This window comes from Balaenoptera musculus, chromosome X (genome assembly GCF_009873245.2).
Source record: "Balaenoptera musculus isolate JJ_BM4_2016_0621 chromosome X, mBalMus1.pri.v3, whole genome shotgun sequence".
Taxonomy (NCBI): domain Eukaryota; kingdom Metazoa; phylum Chordata; class Mammalia; order Artiodactyla; family Balaenopteridae; genus Balaenoptera; species Balaenoptera musculus.
In genome coordinates, this window is record NC_045806.1 from 89967571 (window position 1) to 89988015 (window position 20445).

Consider the following 20445-nt stretch of genomic DNA (forward strand, 5'->3'; position numbering starts at 1 on the left):
CCTCCTATTTAATTTTTTGCAAGAGTTTGAGGATTAGCGTTAATTCTTCTTTACATGTTTGGTAGATTTTACCCATGACGCCATCTGGTCCAGGGCTTTTTGTTGTTGTTGTTGAGAGGTTTTGTATTAGATTCAGTTTCCTTACATATTATTGGTTGTGTTCAGATTTTCTATGTTTTATGATTAAGTCTTGGTAGATTGTATGTCTCTAGGAATTTGTCCATTTCTTCTGTGTCATCCCATTTGTTGGCATATAATTGGTCAAAGTAATGTCTTATGATCCTTTTAATTTCTGTGTCATCAGGCATAAAGTCTCCTCTTTCATTTCTAATTTTATGTTTCAATCCTCTCTCTTTTTTTCATGGTAAATCTAGCTAAAGGTTTGTCAATTTTGTTTATCTTTTCAAAAAAACCAGCTCTTAGTTGTGTTGATAGTTTATTTCTTTTTATTGCTGAAAAATATTCCATTCTCTGGATATACCAGTGTTTATCCATTCACCTATTGAAGGACACCTTAGTTGCCTCCAGTTTTTGGTAATTATGAATAAAGCTGCTATAAACATTCATGTGCAGGTTTTTGTGTGGACATAAGTTTTCAACTCATTATGGTACATACTTAGGAGCACAGTTGCTGAATCATATGGTAAGACTATGTTTAGCTTTATAAGAAACTGTCATACCATCTCTTAAAGTACTGTATTGCTTTGTATTCCCGCCAGCAATGAATAAGAGTTCTTCTTATTCCACATCCCTAGTAGCACTTGGTGTTATCAGTGTTCTGGATTTTAGCAATTTTAATAGATGTGAAATGGTATCTCATTGTTTAAATTTGCAATTACCTAATGACATATGATGTTGAGCATCTTTTCATATGATTGTCGTCTTTATATCTTCTTTGGTGAGGTCTCTGCTTAGATATTTTGCCCACTTTTAAACTTGGTCCTTTATTTTTTTAAACAGTTTCCTTTAGTTCTTTGAATATATATATAATAGCTGCTTTCCATTCCTAATTTTAAAAAATCTAAGAAGTAAGACCCTTCTGGGACATTTTTTTTGTTGATTGCTTTTTTTTTTTTTTTTTTTTAGTTCTTGTTTGTATTTTTTTTTAATTAATTAATTTTTGGCTGTGTTGGGTCTTCGTTTCTGTGCAAGGGCTTTCTCTTGTTGCGGCAAGCGGGGGCCACTCTTCATCGCAGTGCGCGGACCTCTCACTATCGCGGCCTCTCTTGTTGTGGAGCACAGGCTCCAGACGCGCAGGCTCAGTAGTTGTGGCTCACCGGCCCAGTTGCTCCGCGGCATGTGGGATCTTCCCAGACCAGGGCCTGAACCCGTGTCCCCTGCATTGGCAGGCGGATTCCTAACCACTGCGCCACCAGGGAAGCCCCTGTTTGTATTTTTAAGCATAGCTTCCTCAGATCATCCCCTGAGTCAGTATAAATCAGTGGTCAGCCAATGATGGGCCAGAAGATTTCCTTAAATGCCTTGAACCAGTAAGTTCTCCATCTTTTGCCAAGAGGATCTTTGTGTGAAGGTATACTTCATACTTTAGGAAGTTTATAAATTAGCCTTAGTTTTCATTTCTTATTTCCAGAGTTGAATGACTGGGGCCTTCTCCTGTCCCATTTCTTTCCTGGGTAGGTGCACAGTCTTGTATACTCATGCATACTTTCAGATCCCCGAGAATATGTTGGAACCTTTCAAAGTTCCCCTATGACCATCTGGTTTTCAAGGTCTTCCTTTTAAATTTTTAGCCAGGCTCTTGTTTGCCCCAAATTGAAATAACAGACTTAGGCAGCTGTGATATTATCAGAAGATTGCTATGGTTTTCTTGGTATGCCTGGGGGAAAGGACTTTTTACATAGAGCTGAGCTCTGAGTCAAATCAAGTATAACAACACCCTAGGAATGGAGATTTTCCAGGTAGCTGCTAGTTTGGTGAAAATATTGACTGTGTTCTGGGGATGGGGCTTTTAATGAAGCTCCAAAAGATCCATTGGCTGTGATAATGCTGACTTTCATGGCTACCATACCTCTGAGCTTGGAAGGGAGGGAGGATGGGAATAACCTCAAGTTAAAACTTCACAGACTGGTGTTCTTACTGAGATTCATTAGTTTTTTTTGAATCGATACTTTTCAGTTCATTCTGTGCCTTTGGTTAATTTCCAATGTTCTGACCTGTTTTTTTGTTTTTGTTTTTTTAATGTTTTGCCTGTATTTTATTGCCCAGGTAGGGGAATTCATTCACTAAGGTCCTGAGCTTGATGTTCTGGACATTAGTTTGTTGACACCTCTAATTTTGGTGGACAAACAATGTTCTTCTGAGACATTGCTTTAATATTTATTATGTATATAAGTTTTGGTTTGTAAATGACAGATAAAACATTAGCACTTTTTCTTTTTGCAGAAACTTTCAGGCATACATTTGGGACAATTATGTTCTTTCTTTTTCAGGTTCCTATTAGTTCTGAGTCTGTAGACCCATCTGATGATATTGAGGTACAATCTTTGATATGTCAGAAAGAATGCAGCAAAACTGTGAACACTGAAGCCTTAATGACAGTATTTCACCCTCAGGATTTGGAGACTCTTAATTCCAAAACGGTAGGAAAACAAAATATTTAAATCTATAGATTGAAACAGTTGATCAAAAATAAAAATCTTAGATCAGACTGAAAACTCTTCTTTTTGAGCTTGAAAAGGTTTTCTAGCAGGTACTACTGTGTGACATGTTTGGTTCCATTACAAAATAGGACTGTTATCAAGAATTAAGATGAAAGTTGAACCTTGGGTTTTATTTGCATAGATTGCTAACAGTCAATCCTAATTGGGGTGATTGGTGAGAATGATGGTTCAAAGCTTTACCTCCTAGGTGTCATGGTTTTCCCATTTTAATATGAGTTTAGCTAAGAACTAAAATAGTAAATTAAACCTGTTATGCTCCCATGGATTTTAAAGATTTTTGTGATGACAGTGGTCCAGTGTTTAGCCCATCTGTGAATACTGATTTTGACTTTCTATGTTCTTGTTTTCCATAGGTATTGTTTCATGGTGAAGAGAGTTATCGAGTTATTTGAAACTTAATTTCAAATTAAGTTAATTTCTCACCATGTTTAGTTGCTTTGATTTTTTTGTTATAGTTGAAAGAAAAGATGAAGGAACAGTCCTGGAACATCCTGTTTACAGAATGTGGGCGTGGTGTTAGCATGTTTCGGACCAAAAAGACTCAAGATCTGGTTGTAAGAGGGATTCCAGAGACCTTAAGAGGAGAGCTCTGGATGCTTTTTTCAGGTATTACATTTATTCACTTTATTCATTTAACAGACATTAACTTTGCCCCTTCTAGGAGTTATGTACTAAGCTAAATAAAAATAATTACAAAGATGGCTAGGACTAAGTCTTATCATGAGTTCAGACTAGTCACAGAGAGTACGGTAGTTATGTGTACTTACCTATATATCCATACATCCATTGTCTGAGCAGATTAGTTTATTAGGCAATAGCTAACTGCAAGGGACGGGGTGGGAATCTCTAGTGTCAGAAGAAATTTAAGGGGAAAAGACAGTTCATGAAAATGTTATTCTTTTGGATAAGATTGCTGTCCTGATGTTATAGATTCTAGTGTGAAGCTTTTCCTTTTATTTGTTTGTACTCAGATAACACTTGAGCATAAAGCTTAATTTAAAAGTAATCCAGTTCTTCATGTATATAGGCAAGTAGTAGCTTTGTTATGTTCCTCTTCTTTTGTATGTTAATGTGATCATCTGTACAGGTGCTGTTAATGACATGGCTGCTAATCCTGGCTATTATGCTGAAGTGGTTGAGCAGTCTTTAGGGACCTGCAACTTGGCTACTGAAGAAATTGAACGTGATTTGCGTCGCTCCCTGCCTGAGCATCCAGCCTTTCAGAGTGACACTGGCATATCTGCTCTGAGGCGGGTACTCACTGCTTATGCATTCAGGAATCCCAAAATTGGATACTGCCAGGTATGATTTCATTATGAGCTCCACTGTTATTGTGTTCCAAATGATAAAATCACATCAAATCCAACTCTACTAATAAGGAGAGAGATTGGGCTGAGATTGATAGCGGATATTATTAATGTAAGAATGATAGTGGGAATACTTAGAATTGATATTCCATTAATTCATTTTTCTTTTATATTTAACAAATATTTACTGAATTCCTGCTCTGTGAAAGATACTGTGCTAGGTGCTCAAGACTATATAAAGCTGAATCAGATAAGAATCCTGCCCTTAAAAGTATATGGACTGGTAGGTATTAAAACATATTCAAGGACTTCCCTGGTGGTGCAGTAGTTGGGAATCCACCTGCTAGTGCAGGGGACACCGGTTCAATCCCTGGTCTGGGAAGATCCCACATGCCACGGAGCAACTAAGCCTGTGTGCCACAACTACTGAGCCTGCACTCTAGAGCCCATGAGCCACAACTACTGAGGCCGCGAGCCACAACTACTGAAGCCTGTGCACCCTAGAGCCCACACGCCACAACTGCTGAGCCCACACACCACAACTACTGAAGCCCACGCACCTAGAGCCTGTACTCTGCAACAAGAGAAGCCACTGCAGTGAGAAGCGCGCGCACCTCAACGAAGAGTAGCCCCCGCTTGCTGCAACTAGAGAAAGCCCATGTGCAGCAACAAAGACCCAACGCAGCCAAAAATAAATAAAAAATTTAAAAACAAACAAAAAAGCATATTCATTGGCAAAAGAAAAACAAATGAGACAATTTATTAGAGAAATATTAAGTCTCACCAGGATTTATAATAGGGATAAGTTGGAGGAACAGAGAAGGCTGCATGGAAGAAGTGGCATTTGTAGGTCTTGAAATTGGTGAATTTTAGATGTATGGAGATGGAATGAAATACCATTGTAGGTGAAGGGATCAGTGTAACCAAACACAGAGGTAAATGTGGAATATATGTAGGACCATGTTCTGTCTAGTAGAATTGTAGAGTGAATGAAGTGAAGTAATTGAGGGAAAAAATCAGTAAGGTAGATTGGGATAGGTCAGGAGTTTGAATGTTACTTTGTAGGCAGTGGGGGAATCACTGAAAAAAATCCTTTAGGAGGACACTAAAGGGTATGCTAGACTGCTAACAGAAATAATCTCAAACACAATAGAAGTTTACTTAAAGGAATAAACAGAGGAGAGCAAATATTCAAGTCAGTAGGTAGCTCTCCTCCATGTGATTATTCAGGGATTTAGGCTGACAACAGGCTCTGTCATCTTCAAAACATGGCTTCCAAGGTGCTCTTTCATTGCCATTACTACTCACAGGAAGAGGGGAGAGAGCATGGAGAAACAATTATGGGAAATTTTATTGGCCAGGCCTGGAAGTTGCATACATCACTTCACCCACATTTTATTGGAGGATCTTGGTCTCATGGCCATACCTATTCATAAAGAAGTCTGCAAAATGTAGCGCGGTTGAGCACTCGTACATCCAGATACTATGGAAGAAGGGGAGATTGGGTTAGGGTGGATAGCTAGCACTCTCAGCCACACATTCATTTATGATGGGGTTGAGTACCCATAATGATTACATATCAGTCCGACCTATCCATTGAAACTTATCAATAGAGAGGTATTTTTGAAAAGCAATTTAAGTGAGTGGATCATCTGAATGACAAGTATTTAGCATGTTTTAGGATCTCTGAAAGGCAATAAAGAAGCATAATGCTTCTTTTCTCAAAGAGCTTACACTCAGAGAGCCTGTAATGTTATCTATATGTGGTAGTTTAAAGGCAGCTTCAAAGTAGGCAATACTTGATTTTTGACTTCTAAAAAATGAAAGCAAAATTAGAAACATGGAGGGCCAGAGGAAAGTTATTCAGAGTTAGGTAACACTATAAGCAATACCATTCAGGTGAAAATAAGCCTGCCATGGAGATCAGACTGGCTAGGTTTGTGCTGGAATCAAGAAGTGAATAAGTGTGTGTGAGGCAAGATCATGGTGAATCTTTCAAGCTTGGGAGAAATTTGAATTTAATATGATAAGCAGGTTTTATTGCTTTTGATCAAAAACTCAGGTGAGCCATACTGACTCATGGCTGACTGACTGGCTTTGTTTATCTTTTCTTCCTTCTTGCATCCTTCCCTCCCTTCCTTCCATCTATCTGATCTATCTTCTTCCTTCTTTTCTTCCTTTCCTTTTTTCATTCCTTTTTCCTTTCATCTATCTAGAGATAGAATTCACATACCAGAAACTTCACCCATTAGTGTTTTTTAGTATATTCACAAAGCCATGCAACCATCCTCACAGTCTTAACTCCATAACACTTTCATCACCCCAGAAAGAAGCCCTACATCCATTAGTAGTTACTCCCCATTTTTCCCTACTCCCAACCCTAGGCAATCACTAATCTACTTTTCTGTTTCTATGGATTTGCCTATTATGGATATTTTATCTAAATGGAGTGATACAATATGTGGTCTTTTGTGTCTGCCTTATTTCATTTAGCATATTGTTTTCAAGGTTCATCCATGTTGTAGCGTGTATTAGTACAGTACTTCATTCCTTGCTATGGCTGAATAATAGTCCATGGTATGGATATACAACATTTTGTTCAACAATTGGTAGGCATTTTGGGTTGTTTCCACATTTTTGCTATTGTGAATAATGTTGCCATGGATATTCGTATACAACTTTTTGTGTGGATGTGGTTTTTGATTCTTTTGGGTATTTAGCTAGAAGTGGAATTGCTGAGTTATGTGGTAACTTTATGTAACTTTAACATTTTGGGGCAATGCCAAACTATTTTAAAAAGAGACCATACCATTTTACATTCCCACCAGCAATGTGTGTGATGGTTCCAATTTCTCCACATCCTCGGTGACACTTGTTATTATCTCTCTTTTTGATTATAGCCATCCTAGTGAATGTGAAGTGGTATCTCGTTGTGGTTTTGATTTGCATTTCCCTAACATGCTTATTGGCCATTTGTATATCTTCTTAGGAGAAATGTCTATTCAAATCCTTTGCCCATTTTTAAAATTGGATTATTTATCTTGTTACTGTTGAGTTGTAATGGTTCTTTATATATTTTGGATACTAATCCTTTATCAGATATAGTATTTGCAAAATTTTTCTCCTGTTCTGTGGATTGTTTTTTCACTTTCTTGATGGTGTTCTTTGAAGCACAGAAGTTTTAATATTTGTTTTTGTATGTTTTTCGTTTGTTGTGTGTGCTTTTGATGTCATATCTAAGAAGCCATTGCCTAATCCAGGGTCAAGAAGATTTAGTCCTATATTTTCTTCTAAGGGTTTTATAGTTTCAATGCTTAAATTTAGGTTTCTGGACCATTTTGTCTTAGTTTTTGTGTGTGGTGTATGGAAAAGCTTCAGCTTCATTCTTTTACTTGTGGATAGCCAGTTGTCCCAGTGCCATTTGTTGAAAAAAAGCAGTCTTTGACTCATTGAATTGCCTTGGCACCCTTGCTGAAAATCACTTCACTATAAATGTTAGGGTTTATTTCTTGACTCACAATTCTATTCTATTGACTTATGTTTCTGTTCTTATGCCAGTATCACACTGTCTTTTTTACTACAGCTGTGTAGCAAGTTTTGAAATTGGGAACTGTGAGTCCTTTAACTGTTTTTTTTTCCAAAATTGTTTTGGCTTTTTAGGTCTCTTGCATTTCCATATGAATTTTAGGATCTGTTTGTCAGTTTCTGGATAAAGAAGAAAAATCCAACTGGAATTTTCTTAGTCATTGCATTGAATCTGTAGATCAACTTGGGGGATATTGTATATTAACAATATTAAGTCTTCTAGTCCATGAACACAGGATGTTTTTCTTTTCCATTTATTTAATTCTTTTAAAATTTCATTCAAGGTTGTTTCGTAGTTTCCTATGTGTAAGACTTTACTTCCTTTGTTAATTTTATTTCTAAGTTTTTTATTCTTTTTGACATTACAGTAAATGGAATTGTTTTCTTGATTTTATTTTTGGATTGCTCAATGCCAATATATAGAAATACAATTGATTTTTGTATATATTGATCTTGTATCCTGCAATCTTGCTAAGCTTATTAGTTCTAGTAGATTTTTTTTGTGGATTCCTTATTTAGAATTTTCTATATACAAGATCATGGAATCTGAATAGTGATATTTTTTACTTCTTCCATTCCAACCTGGATGCCTTTTTGTCCTTTTTCTTGCCTGATTGACCTGGCTATAAACTTCAGTACAGTGTTGAAGAGAAGTGGTGAGAATGCATATTCTTGTCTTGTTATTTACCTTAAGGGGAAGCAATCAGTCTTTCATCATTAAGTGTGAGGTTAACTGTGGGCGTTTTATAGATTCTTTTTATCATGTTGAGGAAGTTCCCTTATATTGCTAGTTTGTTGAGTGTTTTTATCATGAAAGGGTGGTGGATTTTGTTAAGTAATTTTTCTGTGTCTATCGAGATAATCATGTGATTTTTTTCCTTTATTTTAGTAATATCATTGTTGACCTGAAACAAATAGACCACCAGATATTTCTTCAGCAAAGATGGATTTATTCAGGATGAGCAGAGAATTGCAATTTGGGGTCTACAACCATGGCGAGCCATGGGCAAGTCCCCCAATGGCAAGGGGAGGAGAACACTTTTATAGAGAAGAAAAGGAAGTTGGAAGGGCTATAGTAAACTAAGAGTTCATGGCTTTTCATTGGCCTTGCCAGGAAAAAAGAGTCTTTTTTCTGCCTGTTGGTCTCTGCTGTAGTTGCAGGGCACGAGAGCGCCCCCTTCTGGTCTCCCAACTCTTTAATTGAGGTTTCTGTTTGTTAATTTTTTACATTGTGTATTACTTCTGCTGACTTTTTTTTTTAGTTTATTAAAAGTGCATATTTATTGTAATTAATTTAGAACATAAAAATTACGTAAAAGAAAGAAAAATCATCTATAATCCCACTACCCAGAAATAACCACCACTAACATTTTTCAGTATTTCCTCTTAGTCTTTCCATGTAATTAAGTGTTCTTCTTAAAAAGAACATAGTTCTTTTCCTAAATTTCTCTATGGCACTCTGTTATACATCATAGTATATTTCATCAAGGCTTGTTTGGGGACATTAAAATTGTATTCTTGCGAATTCCCTGGTGGTCCAGTGGTCAGGACTCTGCACTTTCACTGCTGAGGGCCCGGGTTCAATCCCTGGTCGGAGAACTAAGATCCCACAAGCCACATGTTGTGGCCAAAAAAAAAAAAATTGTATTCTTTATTTTTGTTTTATTTTGTCTCGCTTTGTTTTGTAAAACTACTCTTAACAAAACATCCTTGTGACTAAATCTTTACATACCTCCTTGTATTTTCCTTAGGACAATTTCTTGCAAGAATAATTGCTTTGTCCAAAAAAAAAATCTTTCTTAGGCCTCTCATTAACATTAAAAAAAATTGTGATAAAATATACATATTTTAATCATTTTATAAGTAAAAATGCAGTGGCATTAAGTACATTTACAACACTGTGTAGCTATCACCACTGCCTATTTCCAGAACTTTTTCATCATTTCAAGCAAAAACTCTCCACCCATAAAGCAATAACTCCCCACTCCACTTCTCCCAGCCCCTGTTAATCTCTACTCTATTATCTCTATGAATTTGCCTATTATAGGTACCTAATTTAAGTGGAATAATATAATATTTGTCCTTTTTGTGTCTGGCTTTTTTTTTAACATCTTTATTGGAGTATAGTTGCTTTACAATGTTGTGTTAGTTTCTGCCGTATAACAAAGTGAATCAGCTGTATGTACACATATCTCCCCATATCCCCTCCCTCTTACGTCTCTATCCCACCCCTCTAGGTGGTCACAAAGCACCGAGCTGATCTCCCTGTGCTATGCGGCTGCTTCCCACTAGCTATCGGTTTTACATTTGGTAGTGTATATATGTAATGCTACTCTCTCACTTCGTCCCAGCTTGCCCTTCCCCCTCACCGTGTCCTCAAGTCTATTCTCTAAATCTGCGTCTTTATTCCTGTCCTGCCCCTAGGTTCATCAGAACTGTTTCTTTTTATTTTTGTTTTTTTAGATTCCATATATATGTGTTAGCATACTGTATTTGTTTTTCTCTTTCTGACTTACTTCACTCTGTATGACAGACTCTAGGTCCATCCACGTCACTACAAATAACTCAATTTCGTTTCTTTTTATGGCTGAGTAATATTCCCTTGTATATATATGCCACATCTTCTTTATCCATTCATCTGTCAATGGGCACTTAAGTTGCTTCCATGTCCTGGCTATTGTAAATAGTGCTGAAGTGAACATTGTGGTACATGACTCTTTGTGAATTATGATCTTCTCAGGGTATATGCCCAGTAGTGAGATAGCTGGGTCATATGGTAGTTCTATTTTTAGTTTTTTAAGGACCCTCCATACTGTTCACCATAGTAGCTGTATCAATTTACATTCCCACCAACAGTGCGAGAGGGTTCCCTTTTTTCCACACCCTCCCTAGCATTTATTGTTTGTAGATTTTTTTGATGATGGCCACTCTGACTGGTGTGAGGTGATACCTCATTGTAGTTTTGATTTGCATTTCTCTAATGATTAGTGATGTTGAGCATCCTTTCATCTGTTTGTTGGCAATCTGTGTATATTCTTTGGAGAAATGTCTATTTAGGTCTTCTGCCCATTATTGGATTGGGTTGTTTGTTCTTTTGATATTGAGCTGCATGAGCTGCTTGTATATTTTGGAGATTAATCCTTCCCAGTTGCTTCGTTTGCAAATATTTTCTCCCATTCTGAGGGTTGTCTTTTCATCTTATTTATGGTTTCCTTTGCTGTGCAAAAGCTTTTAAGTTTCATTAGGTCCCATTTGTTTATTTATTTTTTTATTTCTCTAGGAGGTGGGTCAAAAAGGATCTTGCTGTGATTTATGTCATAGACTGTTCTGCCTATGTTTTCCTCTAAGTTTTATAGTGTCTGGCCTTACATTTAGGTCTTTAATCTATTTTGAGTTTATTTTTGTGTGTGTGTATGGTGTTACGGAGTGTTTTAATTTCATTCTTTTATATGTAGCTGTCCAGTTTTCCCAGCACCACTTATTGAAGAGGCTGTGTTTTCTCCATTGTACATTCTTGTCTCCTTTATCAAAGATAAGGTGACCATATGTGTGGGGGTTTATCTCTGTGCTTTCTATCCTGTTCCATTGATATATATTTCTGTTTTTGTGCCAGTGCCATACTGTCTTGATTACTGTAGCTTTGTAGTATAGTCTGAAGTCAAGGAGCCTGATTCCTCCAGCTCCGTTTTTCGTTCTCAAGATTGCTTTGGCTATTTGGGGTCTTTTGTGTTTCCATACAAATTGTGAAATGGTTTTTCTAGTTCTGTGAAAAGTGCCGTTGGTAGTTTGATAGGGATTGCACTGAATCTGTAGATTGCTTTGGGTAGTATAGTCATTTTCACCATATTGATTATTCCAATCCAAGAACATGGTATATCTCTCCATGTGTTTGTATCATCTTTAATTTCTTTCATCAGTGTCTTATAGTTTTCTGCATACAGGTCTTTTGTCTCCTTAGGTAGGTTTATTCCTAGGTATTTTATTCTTTTTGTTGCAGTGGTGAATGGGAGTGTTTCCTTAATTTCTCTTTCTGGTCTTTCGTTGTTAGTGTATAGGAATGCAAGAGATTTCTGTGCATAAATTTTGTATCCTGCAACTTTACCAGATTCATTGATTAGCTCTAGTAGTTTTCTGGTGGCATCTTTAGGATTCTCTATGTATAGTATCACGTCATCTGCAAACAGTGACAGTTTTACTTCTTTTCCGATTTGGATTCCTTTTATTTATTTTTCTTCTCTGATTGCTGTGGCTAAAACTTCCAAAACTATGTTGAATAATAGTGGTGAGAGTGGGCAGCCTTGTCTTTTTCCTGATCTTAGTGGAAATGGTTTCACTTTTTCACCATTGAGAATGATGTTGGCTGTGGGTTTGTCATATATGGCCTTTATTATGTTGAGGTATGTTCCCTCTGTGCCTACTTTCTGGAGGGTTTTTACCATAAATGGGTGTTGAATTTTGTCGAAAGCTTTTTCCGCATCTATTGAGATTATCATATGGTTTTTATCCTTCCATTTGTTAATATGATGTATCACATTGATTGATTTGCATATATTGAAGAATCCTTGCATTCCTGGGATAAACCCCACTTGATCATGGTGTATGATCCTTTTAGTGTGCTGTTGGATTCTGTTTACTAGTATTTTGTTGAGGATTTTTGCATCTATATTCATCAGTGATATTGGCCTGTAGTTTTCCTTTTTCGTGACATCTTTGTCTGGTTTTGGTGTCAGGGTGATAGTGACCTCATAGAATGAGTTTGAGAATGTTCCTCCCTCTGCAATATTTTGGAAGAGTTTGAGAAGGATAGGTGTTAGCTCTTCTGTAAATGTTTGATAGAATTCGCCTGTGAATCCATCTGGTCCTGGGCTTTTGTTTGTTGGAAGATTTTTTTTAAATTAATTAATTAATTTTTTTTGGCTGCATTGGGTCTTCGTTGCCGTGCACGGGCTTTCTCTAGTTGCGGTGAGTGGGGGCTACTCTTCGTTGCGGTGCGCGGGCTTCTCATTGCGGTGACTTCTCTTGTTACCGAGCACGGGCTCTAGGCACGCAGGCTCAGTAGTTGTGGCGCACGGGCTCTAGAGCGCAGGCTCAATAGTTGTGGTGCACGGGCTTAGTTGCTCCGCAGCATGTGGGATCTTCCCAGACCAGGGCTCGAACCTGTGTCCCTTGCATTGGCAGGCGGATTCTTAACCACTGCGCCACCAGGGAAGTCCTGTTGGAAGATTTTTAATCACAGTTTCAGTTTCAGTGCTTGTGATTGGTCTGTTTATATTTTCTGTTTCTTCCTGGTTCAGTCTTGGAAGGTTGTGCTTTTTTAAGAATTTGTCCATTTCTTCCAGGTTGTCCATTTTATTGGCATATAGTTGCTTGTAGTAATCTCTCATGATCCTTTGTATTTCTGCAGGGTCAGTTGTTACTTCTCCTTTTTCATTTCTATTTCTGTTGATTTGAATCCTTTCCCTTTTTTCTTGATGAGTCTGGCTAATGGTTTATCAATTTTGTTTATCTTCTCAAAGAACCAGCTTTTAGTTTTATTGATCTTTGCTATTGTGCCCTTCATTTCTTTTTCATTTATTTCTGATCTGATTTTTATGATTTCTTTCCTTCTGCTAACTTTGGGGTTTTTTTGTTCTTCTTACTGTAATTGAGATTTTTCTTGTTTCTTGACGTAGGACTGTATTGCTATAGACTTCCCTCTTAGAACTGCTTTTGCCGCATTCCATAGGTTTTCGGTCATCGTGTTTTCATCGTCATTTGTTCTTAGGTATTTTTTGATTTCCTCTTTGATTTCTTCAGTGATCTCTTGGTTATTTAGTAGTGTATTGTTTAGCTTCCATGTGTTTGTATTTTTTACAGTTTTTTCCCTGTAATTTATATCTAGTCTCATCGCGTTGTGGCCGGAAAATATACTTGATACAATTTCAATTTTCTTAAATTTACCAAGGCTTGATTTGTGACCCAAGATATGACCTATCCTGGAGGATGTTCCATGAGCACTTGAGAAGAAAGTGTATTCTGTTGTTTTTGGATGGAATGTCCTATAAATATCAATTAAGTCCATCTTCTTTAATGTATCATTTAAAGCTTGTGTTTATTTATTTTCATTTTGGATGATCTGTCTATTGGTGAAAGTGGGGTGTTGAAGTCCCCTTACTATTACTGTGTTACTGTCAATTTCCCCTTTTATGGCTGTTAGCATTTACCTTATGTATTGAGGTGCTCCTGTGTTGGATGCATAGATATTTACAATTGTTCTATCTTCCTCTTGGATTGATCCCTTGATCATTATGTAGTATCCTTCTTTGTCTCTTATAATAGTCTTTATTTTAAAGTCCATTTTGTCTGATATGAGAATTGCTACTCCAGCTTTCTTTTGATTTCCATTTGCATGGAATATCTTTTTCCATCCCCTAACTTTCAGTCTGTATGTGTCCCTAGGTCTGAAGTGGGTCTCTTGTAGACAGCATATGTACGGGTCTTGTTTTTGTATCCTTTCAGCCAGTCTGTGTCTTTTGCTTGGAGCATTTAATCCATTTACATTTAAGGTAATTATCGATATGTATGTTTCTGTTACCATTATCTTAATTGTTTTGGGTTTGTTATTGTAGGTCTTTTCCTTCTCTTGTGTTTCCTGCCTAGAGAAGTTCCTTTTGCATTTGTTGTAAAGCTGGTTTGGTGGTGCTGAATTCTCTTAGCTTTTGCTTGTCTGTGCACTTAGTATGATTTAGGGAGCCTCCCTCCCTATGGGTGGGGTTGTGTTCCTATCTTGCTGGTTGTTTGGCATGGGGCGTCCAGCACTAGAGCTTGCCGCCCATTGGGTGGAGCTGGGTCTAAGCATTGAGACAGAGATCTCTGGGAGAGCTCTCGCCAATTGATGTTAGGTGTGTTCAGGAGGTCTCTGGTGGTCTGATGTCCTGAACTCGGCTCTCCCACCTCAGGGGCTCAGGCCTGTCAGCCGGCCGGAGCACCAAGACCCTGTCAGCCACATGGCTCAGAAGAGAAGGGAGAAAAAAAAGAAAGAGCAGTAAAATAAAGTAAAATAAAGTTATTAAAATAAAAAATCTTTAAAAATATTATTAAAATTAAAAGAATTTTAAAAGTAATTTAAAAAAGAGAAGAGAGCAACCAAACCAATAAACAAATCCACCAATGATAACAAGCGCTAAAAACTATACTAAGATAAACATAAAAATCAAAGTAGTCAGTCACATACAGCAAACCCCAAGTCTACAGTTGCTCCCAAAGTCCATCACCTCAATTTTGTGATGATTCCTTGTCTATTCAGGTATTCCACAGATGCAGGGTACATCAAGTTGATTGTGGAGATTTAATCCGCTGCTCCTGAGGCTGCTGGGAGAGATTTCCCTTTCTCTTCTTTGTTCGCACAGTTCCTGGGGTTCAGCTTTGGATTTGGCCCCGCCTCTGCATGTAGGTCACCTGAGGGCATCTGTTCTTCGCCCAGACAGGACAGGGTTAAAGGAGCAGCTGATGCAGGGGCTCTGGCTCACTCAGGCTGGGGGGAGGGAGGGGTACGGAATGCAGGGCAAGCGTGCAGCGGCAGAGGCCAGTGTGTATTCTCCCGGGGAAGTTGTCCCTGGATCACGGGACCCTGGCAGTGGCGGGCTGCACAGGCTCCCGGGAGGGGAGGTGTGGATAGTGACCTGTGCTCGCACACAGGCTTCTTGGTGGCTGCAGCAGCAGCCTTAGCATTTCATGCCCGTCTCTGGTGTCTGCGCTGATAGCCGCGGCTCGTGCCCGTCTCTGAAGCTCATTTAGGTGGGGCTCTGAATCTCCTCTTGTGCACCCTGAAACAATGGTCTCTTGCCTGTTCAGCAGCTCCAGACTTTTTCCCGGACTCCCTCCTGGCTAGCCGTGGCACACTAGCCCCCTTCAGGCTGTGTTCACGCAGCCAACCCCAGTCCTCTCCCTGGGATCTAACCTCCGAAGCCTGAGCCTCAGCTCCCAGCCCCCACCTGCCCCGGCGGGTGAGCAGACAAGCCTCTCAGGCTGGTGAGTGCTGGTCAGCACCGGTCCTCTGTGCAGGAATCTCTCCGCTTTGCCCTCTGCTCCCCTGTTGCTGCACTCTCCTCCGTGGCTCCGAAGCTTCCCCCCCGCCACCCACCCCGTTTCCACCAGTGAAGGGGCTTCCTAGTGTGTGGAAACTTTTCCTCCTTCACAGCTCCCTCCCAGAGGTGCAGGTTCCATCCCTATTCTTTTGTCTCTGTTTTTTCTTTTTTCTTTTGCCCTACCCAGGTTCGTGGGGAGTTTCTTGCCTTTTGGGAAGTCTGAGGTCTTCTGCCAGCGTTCAGTAGGTGTTCTGTAGGAGTTGTTCCACATGTAGATGTATTTTTGATGTATTTGTAGGGAGGAAGGTGATTTCCACATCTTACTCCTCCGCCATCTTGAAGGTCCTCCCCTTGTTGACTTTCCTGTTTTACCACTCTTGTATCCCTGGGATAAATCTTACTGGGTCATGATGTGTAATCCTTTTTATATGTTATTGGGTTCAGTTTTTTAGTATTTTGTTAGGGATTTTTGCATTTATATTCATAAAATGTATTGATAATCGTTTTCTTGTGATGTCTTTGTCTGGTTTTAGTGTCAGGATGTCAAAGAATGAGCTAGGTAGTGTTTCTTCCACGCCTATTTTTTGAAGAGTTAATGAAGGATTGGTGTTAATTCTTTAAATTGTGGTAGAATTGGCCAGTGAAGCCATCTGTTTCTAGAGTTTTCTTTGCAGAAAGGTTTTTCATTATTAATTCAGTCTCTTTACTTATAATAAGTATTTTCAGATTTTTCTGTTTCTTCTTGAGTTGGTCTTGGTGGTTTTTCTAGGAAATTGTCCATTTTATCTAGGTTGTCTAGTTTGTTAGCATACAGTTGTTCATTGTATTCCCTTATGATCCTTTTTATTTTTGTTAAGGTTGGTAGTAATGTTCTCTATTTCCTGATTTTAATTTGAGTCTCTCTCTCTTTCTCTCTCTCTCTGTCTCTCTGTATCTTTCTGTTTTTTGTCTTTTTGGTTAGACTACCTACAGGTGTTTCAGGTTTTTTAATCTTTTCAAAGAACCAACTTTTGATTTTGTTGAGTTTTCCATATTTTTTTTCTATTCTCTATCACTTCCTGTTTGTGCAGAGCCTCAAGATTAGCCAGAGGTAAGAGCTTAGGGCTTTTTCTGTTCTTTCATGAGCATGCATACAGCTCTGGGCAGGCATGAAGCCATATCATGCACTTTGCCTTCTAGATTCCCAGGAATAAGTTAGAGCGTTCCAAAGCCCCTTTTGGATATCCCATTCCCCAGCTTTTCATTTTAACCCTTTATTAGCCTATTGTTTGGCCCAGTTGTTATCCACTGCCTCAGGCAGCTGCATGTTCAACAACTGCTTCTGATTTTTTCAAGGAAAATTTTTCAAGGAAAGGCTGTTTGCCTTGGGTGAGCTCTGTGTCAGGTCAAATAAAGACAGCCTTATGAGTGCGGTTTTCCAGGGAATGACCAGACGGGTCAAATAATGACAGTTCTCTGGGAATGGGACTTTGAAGGCGCTCCAGCCCCGTTCTGTTCCCTACCATGGCTGCTAGGTGCTGCTTTTCACCATGATTGCTGAATGTTGGTTTTTCAGGCTTCTGTAAAGCTGAGGAGGAATGGGACTTGGATGATTTAAAATGCCACAGAGCTCACTGTTTTTACTGAGATTCAACCATTTTATTAAGTAAAGGCTTCCTGAATTGCTTTAAGCTTTTGGTGCATTTTCAGAGTTCTGAAAATTTGATTTTGATGATTTTTGCTAGTGTTCTTGTTGCTTTTATAGAGGAAAGCATTTTCGGAGAGCCTTACTCTGCCATTTTCACTGATGCTCCTCCCATTATGGCTTCATGAACAGGAAAATGATGGAGTAAAAACTAAACTTGAAGTCAAATATTGTACCAAATCTGACAAAGGATTGACATACTTAATATACAAACCTATAAGAAAAGTGTTGAATTATAAAAATGAGCAATGGACATGAAAAGGTGAATCACAGAAAAAAATACAGATTGATAATAAAGTTTAAAAAAGGAAGTTCAATATCAAAGAAACTCAAATTCAAACCATGAGATACCATTTTCACTATCAAATCAGCAAAGACAATTTTAATTATTACAGTTCTTAGTATTGGCAAAGGAGCAGTGAAGTAAACATTCAAATGCTATAGGTCAGAAATACAAATTGGTACAGTCTTTCTGGAGTACAATTTGGCAGTAATATCAAGTCGTTTAAAAATAATATTCAGGGGAACCTCTTAGTTGTGCACAGAGAAAGAATGATTTAAAAATGGGTGATGTTGACATGCCACGGAGCAGCTGGGCCCGTGAGCCACAACTGCTGAGCCTGCGCGTCTGGAGCCTGTGCTCCGCAACAAGAGAGGCCGCGATGGTGAGAGGCCCACGCACCGTGATAAGGAGTGGCCCCCGCTTGCCACAGCTGGAGGAAGCCCTCGCACAGAAACGAAGACCCAACACAGCCAAAAATAAATAAATTAAAAATGGGTGATGTTGAGAAGGGCAAGATTTTTGTTCAGAAGTGTGCCCAGTGCCATACTGTGGAACAGGGAGGCAAGCACAAGACTGGGCCAAATCTCCATGGTCTGTTTGGGTGAAAGACAGGTCAGACTTTCAGATTCTCTTACACAGATGCCAACAAGAACAAAAGCATCACCTGGGGAGAGGAGATGCTGATGGAGTATTTGGGGAATCCCAAGAAGTACATCCCTGGAACAAAAATGATCTTCACTGGGTTTAAGAAGAAGGGAGAAAGGGCAGACTTGATAACTTATCTCAAAAAAGCTACTAATGAGTAATAGTTGACCACTGCCATATTTATTACGAAACAACTGTCTCATGATTTTTTATGTGTACCATATTTAAATTGATCTCATACACTGCAATTCAGATCATGAATGGCTGAGGTAATATTTCTGTCCTGATTTAAATAAGATTGGTTTGTGGCTAAATGAATATGGTCAGCTTGGACTTCCCTGGAGGCACAGTGGTTAAGAATCTGCCTGCCAATGCAGGGGACACGGGTTTGAGCCCTGATCCGGGAAGATCCCACATGCCGTGGAGCAACTAAGCCCGTGCGCCACAACTACTGAGCCTGCGCTCTAGAGCCCGTGAGCCACAACTACTGAGCCCGTGCACCACAACTGCTGAAGCCCACACACCTAGAGCCCATGCTCTGCAGCAAGAGAAGCCACCGCAATGAGAAGCCTCTGCACCGTAACGAAAAGTAGCCCTCGCTTGCCGCAACCAGAGGAAACCTGCACGCAGCAACAAAGACCCAACGCAGCCAAAAATAAATAAATAAATACAATTTAAAAAATAAATAAATTGCTGTTTAAAACAAATATATATATATATATATATATGTACCTTAATGGCATGTTGATTATTTAAAAAAAAAAAGAATATGGTCAGCTTTTTGAATTTTGATAGTAATTCTGGTTCAACAAGTACTATCACTCTTTTCCCCTTCTAAAGAGATGATTAAACTTGAATAAGAAACGTTAAACTTTTCAGGGGTATGGTGAATGCCTTCTCAAACCCTATAGGAGATTGGTTTTATATTTAGATTTCTATAACTGGTTATATTAATATATTTAAATATTGAGAAGATCTCTTCACTGTCTCATAGAACAGCAAGATTCACCTGTGTTTCAAGTTGTGTTCATTCGCCTGTTAAGGCAAGAGCTGAAGATACACTGGCAATGTCCACTTTCTCTTTTTGGTCTTAACTATGTCAATTTAATTAAAATTCTCTATCTATCTAAAATATTGCCTTTTACTTAATGAAAGGCATTTTAGTGTGGTTTATGTATAGTATCAGATAAAGAATATTTAGTACTAATTACACACACACACACAAATAATATTCATTGACCAAATAATTTAATTTCTATGTATCTTTACTGAGAAAATAGTAAACCACTTGGATGAAGATTTATATACAGAGATATTCACTGCAGTGTTATATATAATAGTGAAGAGTTGAAATCAACCTAAATGTTCAATAATAGTAGAATAGCTAAATAATTTATAGTATATTCAACTTAATAGATTTTTTACAGTCATTAAAAATACTGTTTTAGAAGACTTATTTAATGGCATTGAAAATGTATAATATAATGCTAAGTGAAAAATCAAACTTTAATATACAGTTTGGTCTAAATTTTAGAAGGGGAAAAAGGAAGGAAATACAAACACAAAAAAGTATATCAGCTTGTTAACGGTGGTGATCTCTGGGTAGGTAGGGTACAGGAGATTTAATTTTCTTCACACCTTTCCATTCTTCCCAGATTCTATACATTAAGGGTTTATTATCTTTATAATAAGGGCTATGGCCAAATGTTATATAAAAGTAGTGATCTGCCGTTTGTATGGAAGATAGATTAGAAGAAGGAGAAAGTTAGGGTGGTAGTGGGAATGGAGAGGATAAATAAAATCTAAAAGACATTTTAGGAATTCCCTGGCAGTCCAGTGGTTAGGGCTCTGCACTCCCACTGCAGGGAGCACAGGTTCAATCCCTGGTCAGGGAACTAAGATCCTGCATGCTGCGTGGTGCAGCCAAATAAATAAATAAATAAAAATAAAAATAAAAGACATTTTATAAGAAGAAACTCTAGGATGTGAAGACAAATTGGATGTGGCAGATAAAGCGTTTCTAGCGTGATCAAAATTAAGGTAGCAAAGAAGAGAATCCTATTTAATAGAGGAAAGAAGATTTAGTTTCAGACACAATTGAGGATGATTGACATCTAAGGGATGTTCTCCTGTAGGTAGTTGAAAATACAGATGAAGTTTGTTTCTCCAATGTTAGTATGTCCTTCAAAGTATG

The 20445-nt window shown here is 38.4% G+C and overlaps 1 protein-coding gene and 1 pseudogene across 4 annotated transcripts in view; both read left to right on the forward strand.

Moving 5' to 3' along the window:
* TBC1D8B (TBC1 domain family member 8B) overlaps positions 1–20445 on the forward strand; it is an 80548-nt gene that overhangs the window by 41807 nt on the left and 18296 nt on the right. For all 4 annotated transcript variants that reach the window (XM_036840140.1, XM_036840138.1, XM_036840137.1 and 1 more), the window contains exons 8-10: positions 2451–2600; positions 3137–3287; positions 3769–3983. In XM_036840140.1, the coding sequence (XP_036696035.1) occupies positions 2451–2600; positions 3137–3287; positions 3769–3983 (516 nt within the window). The remainder of the gene's footprint in view (positions 1–2450; positions 2601–3136; positions 3288–3768; positions 3984–20445) is intronic.
* Positions 18083–18462, forward strand: LOC118888748 (annotated as a pseudogene).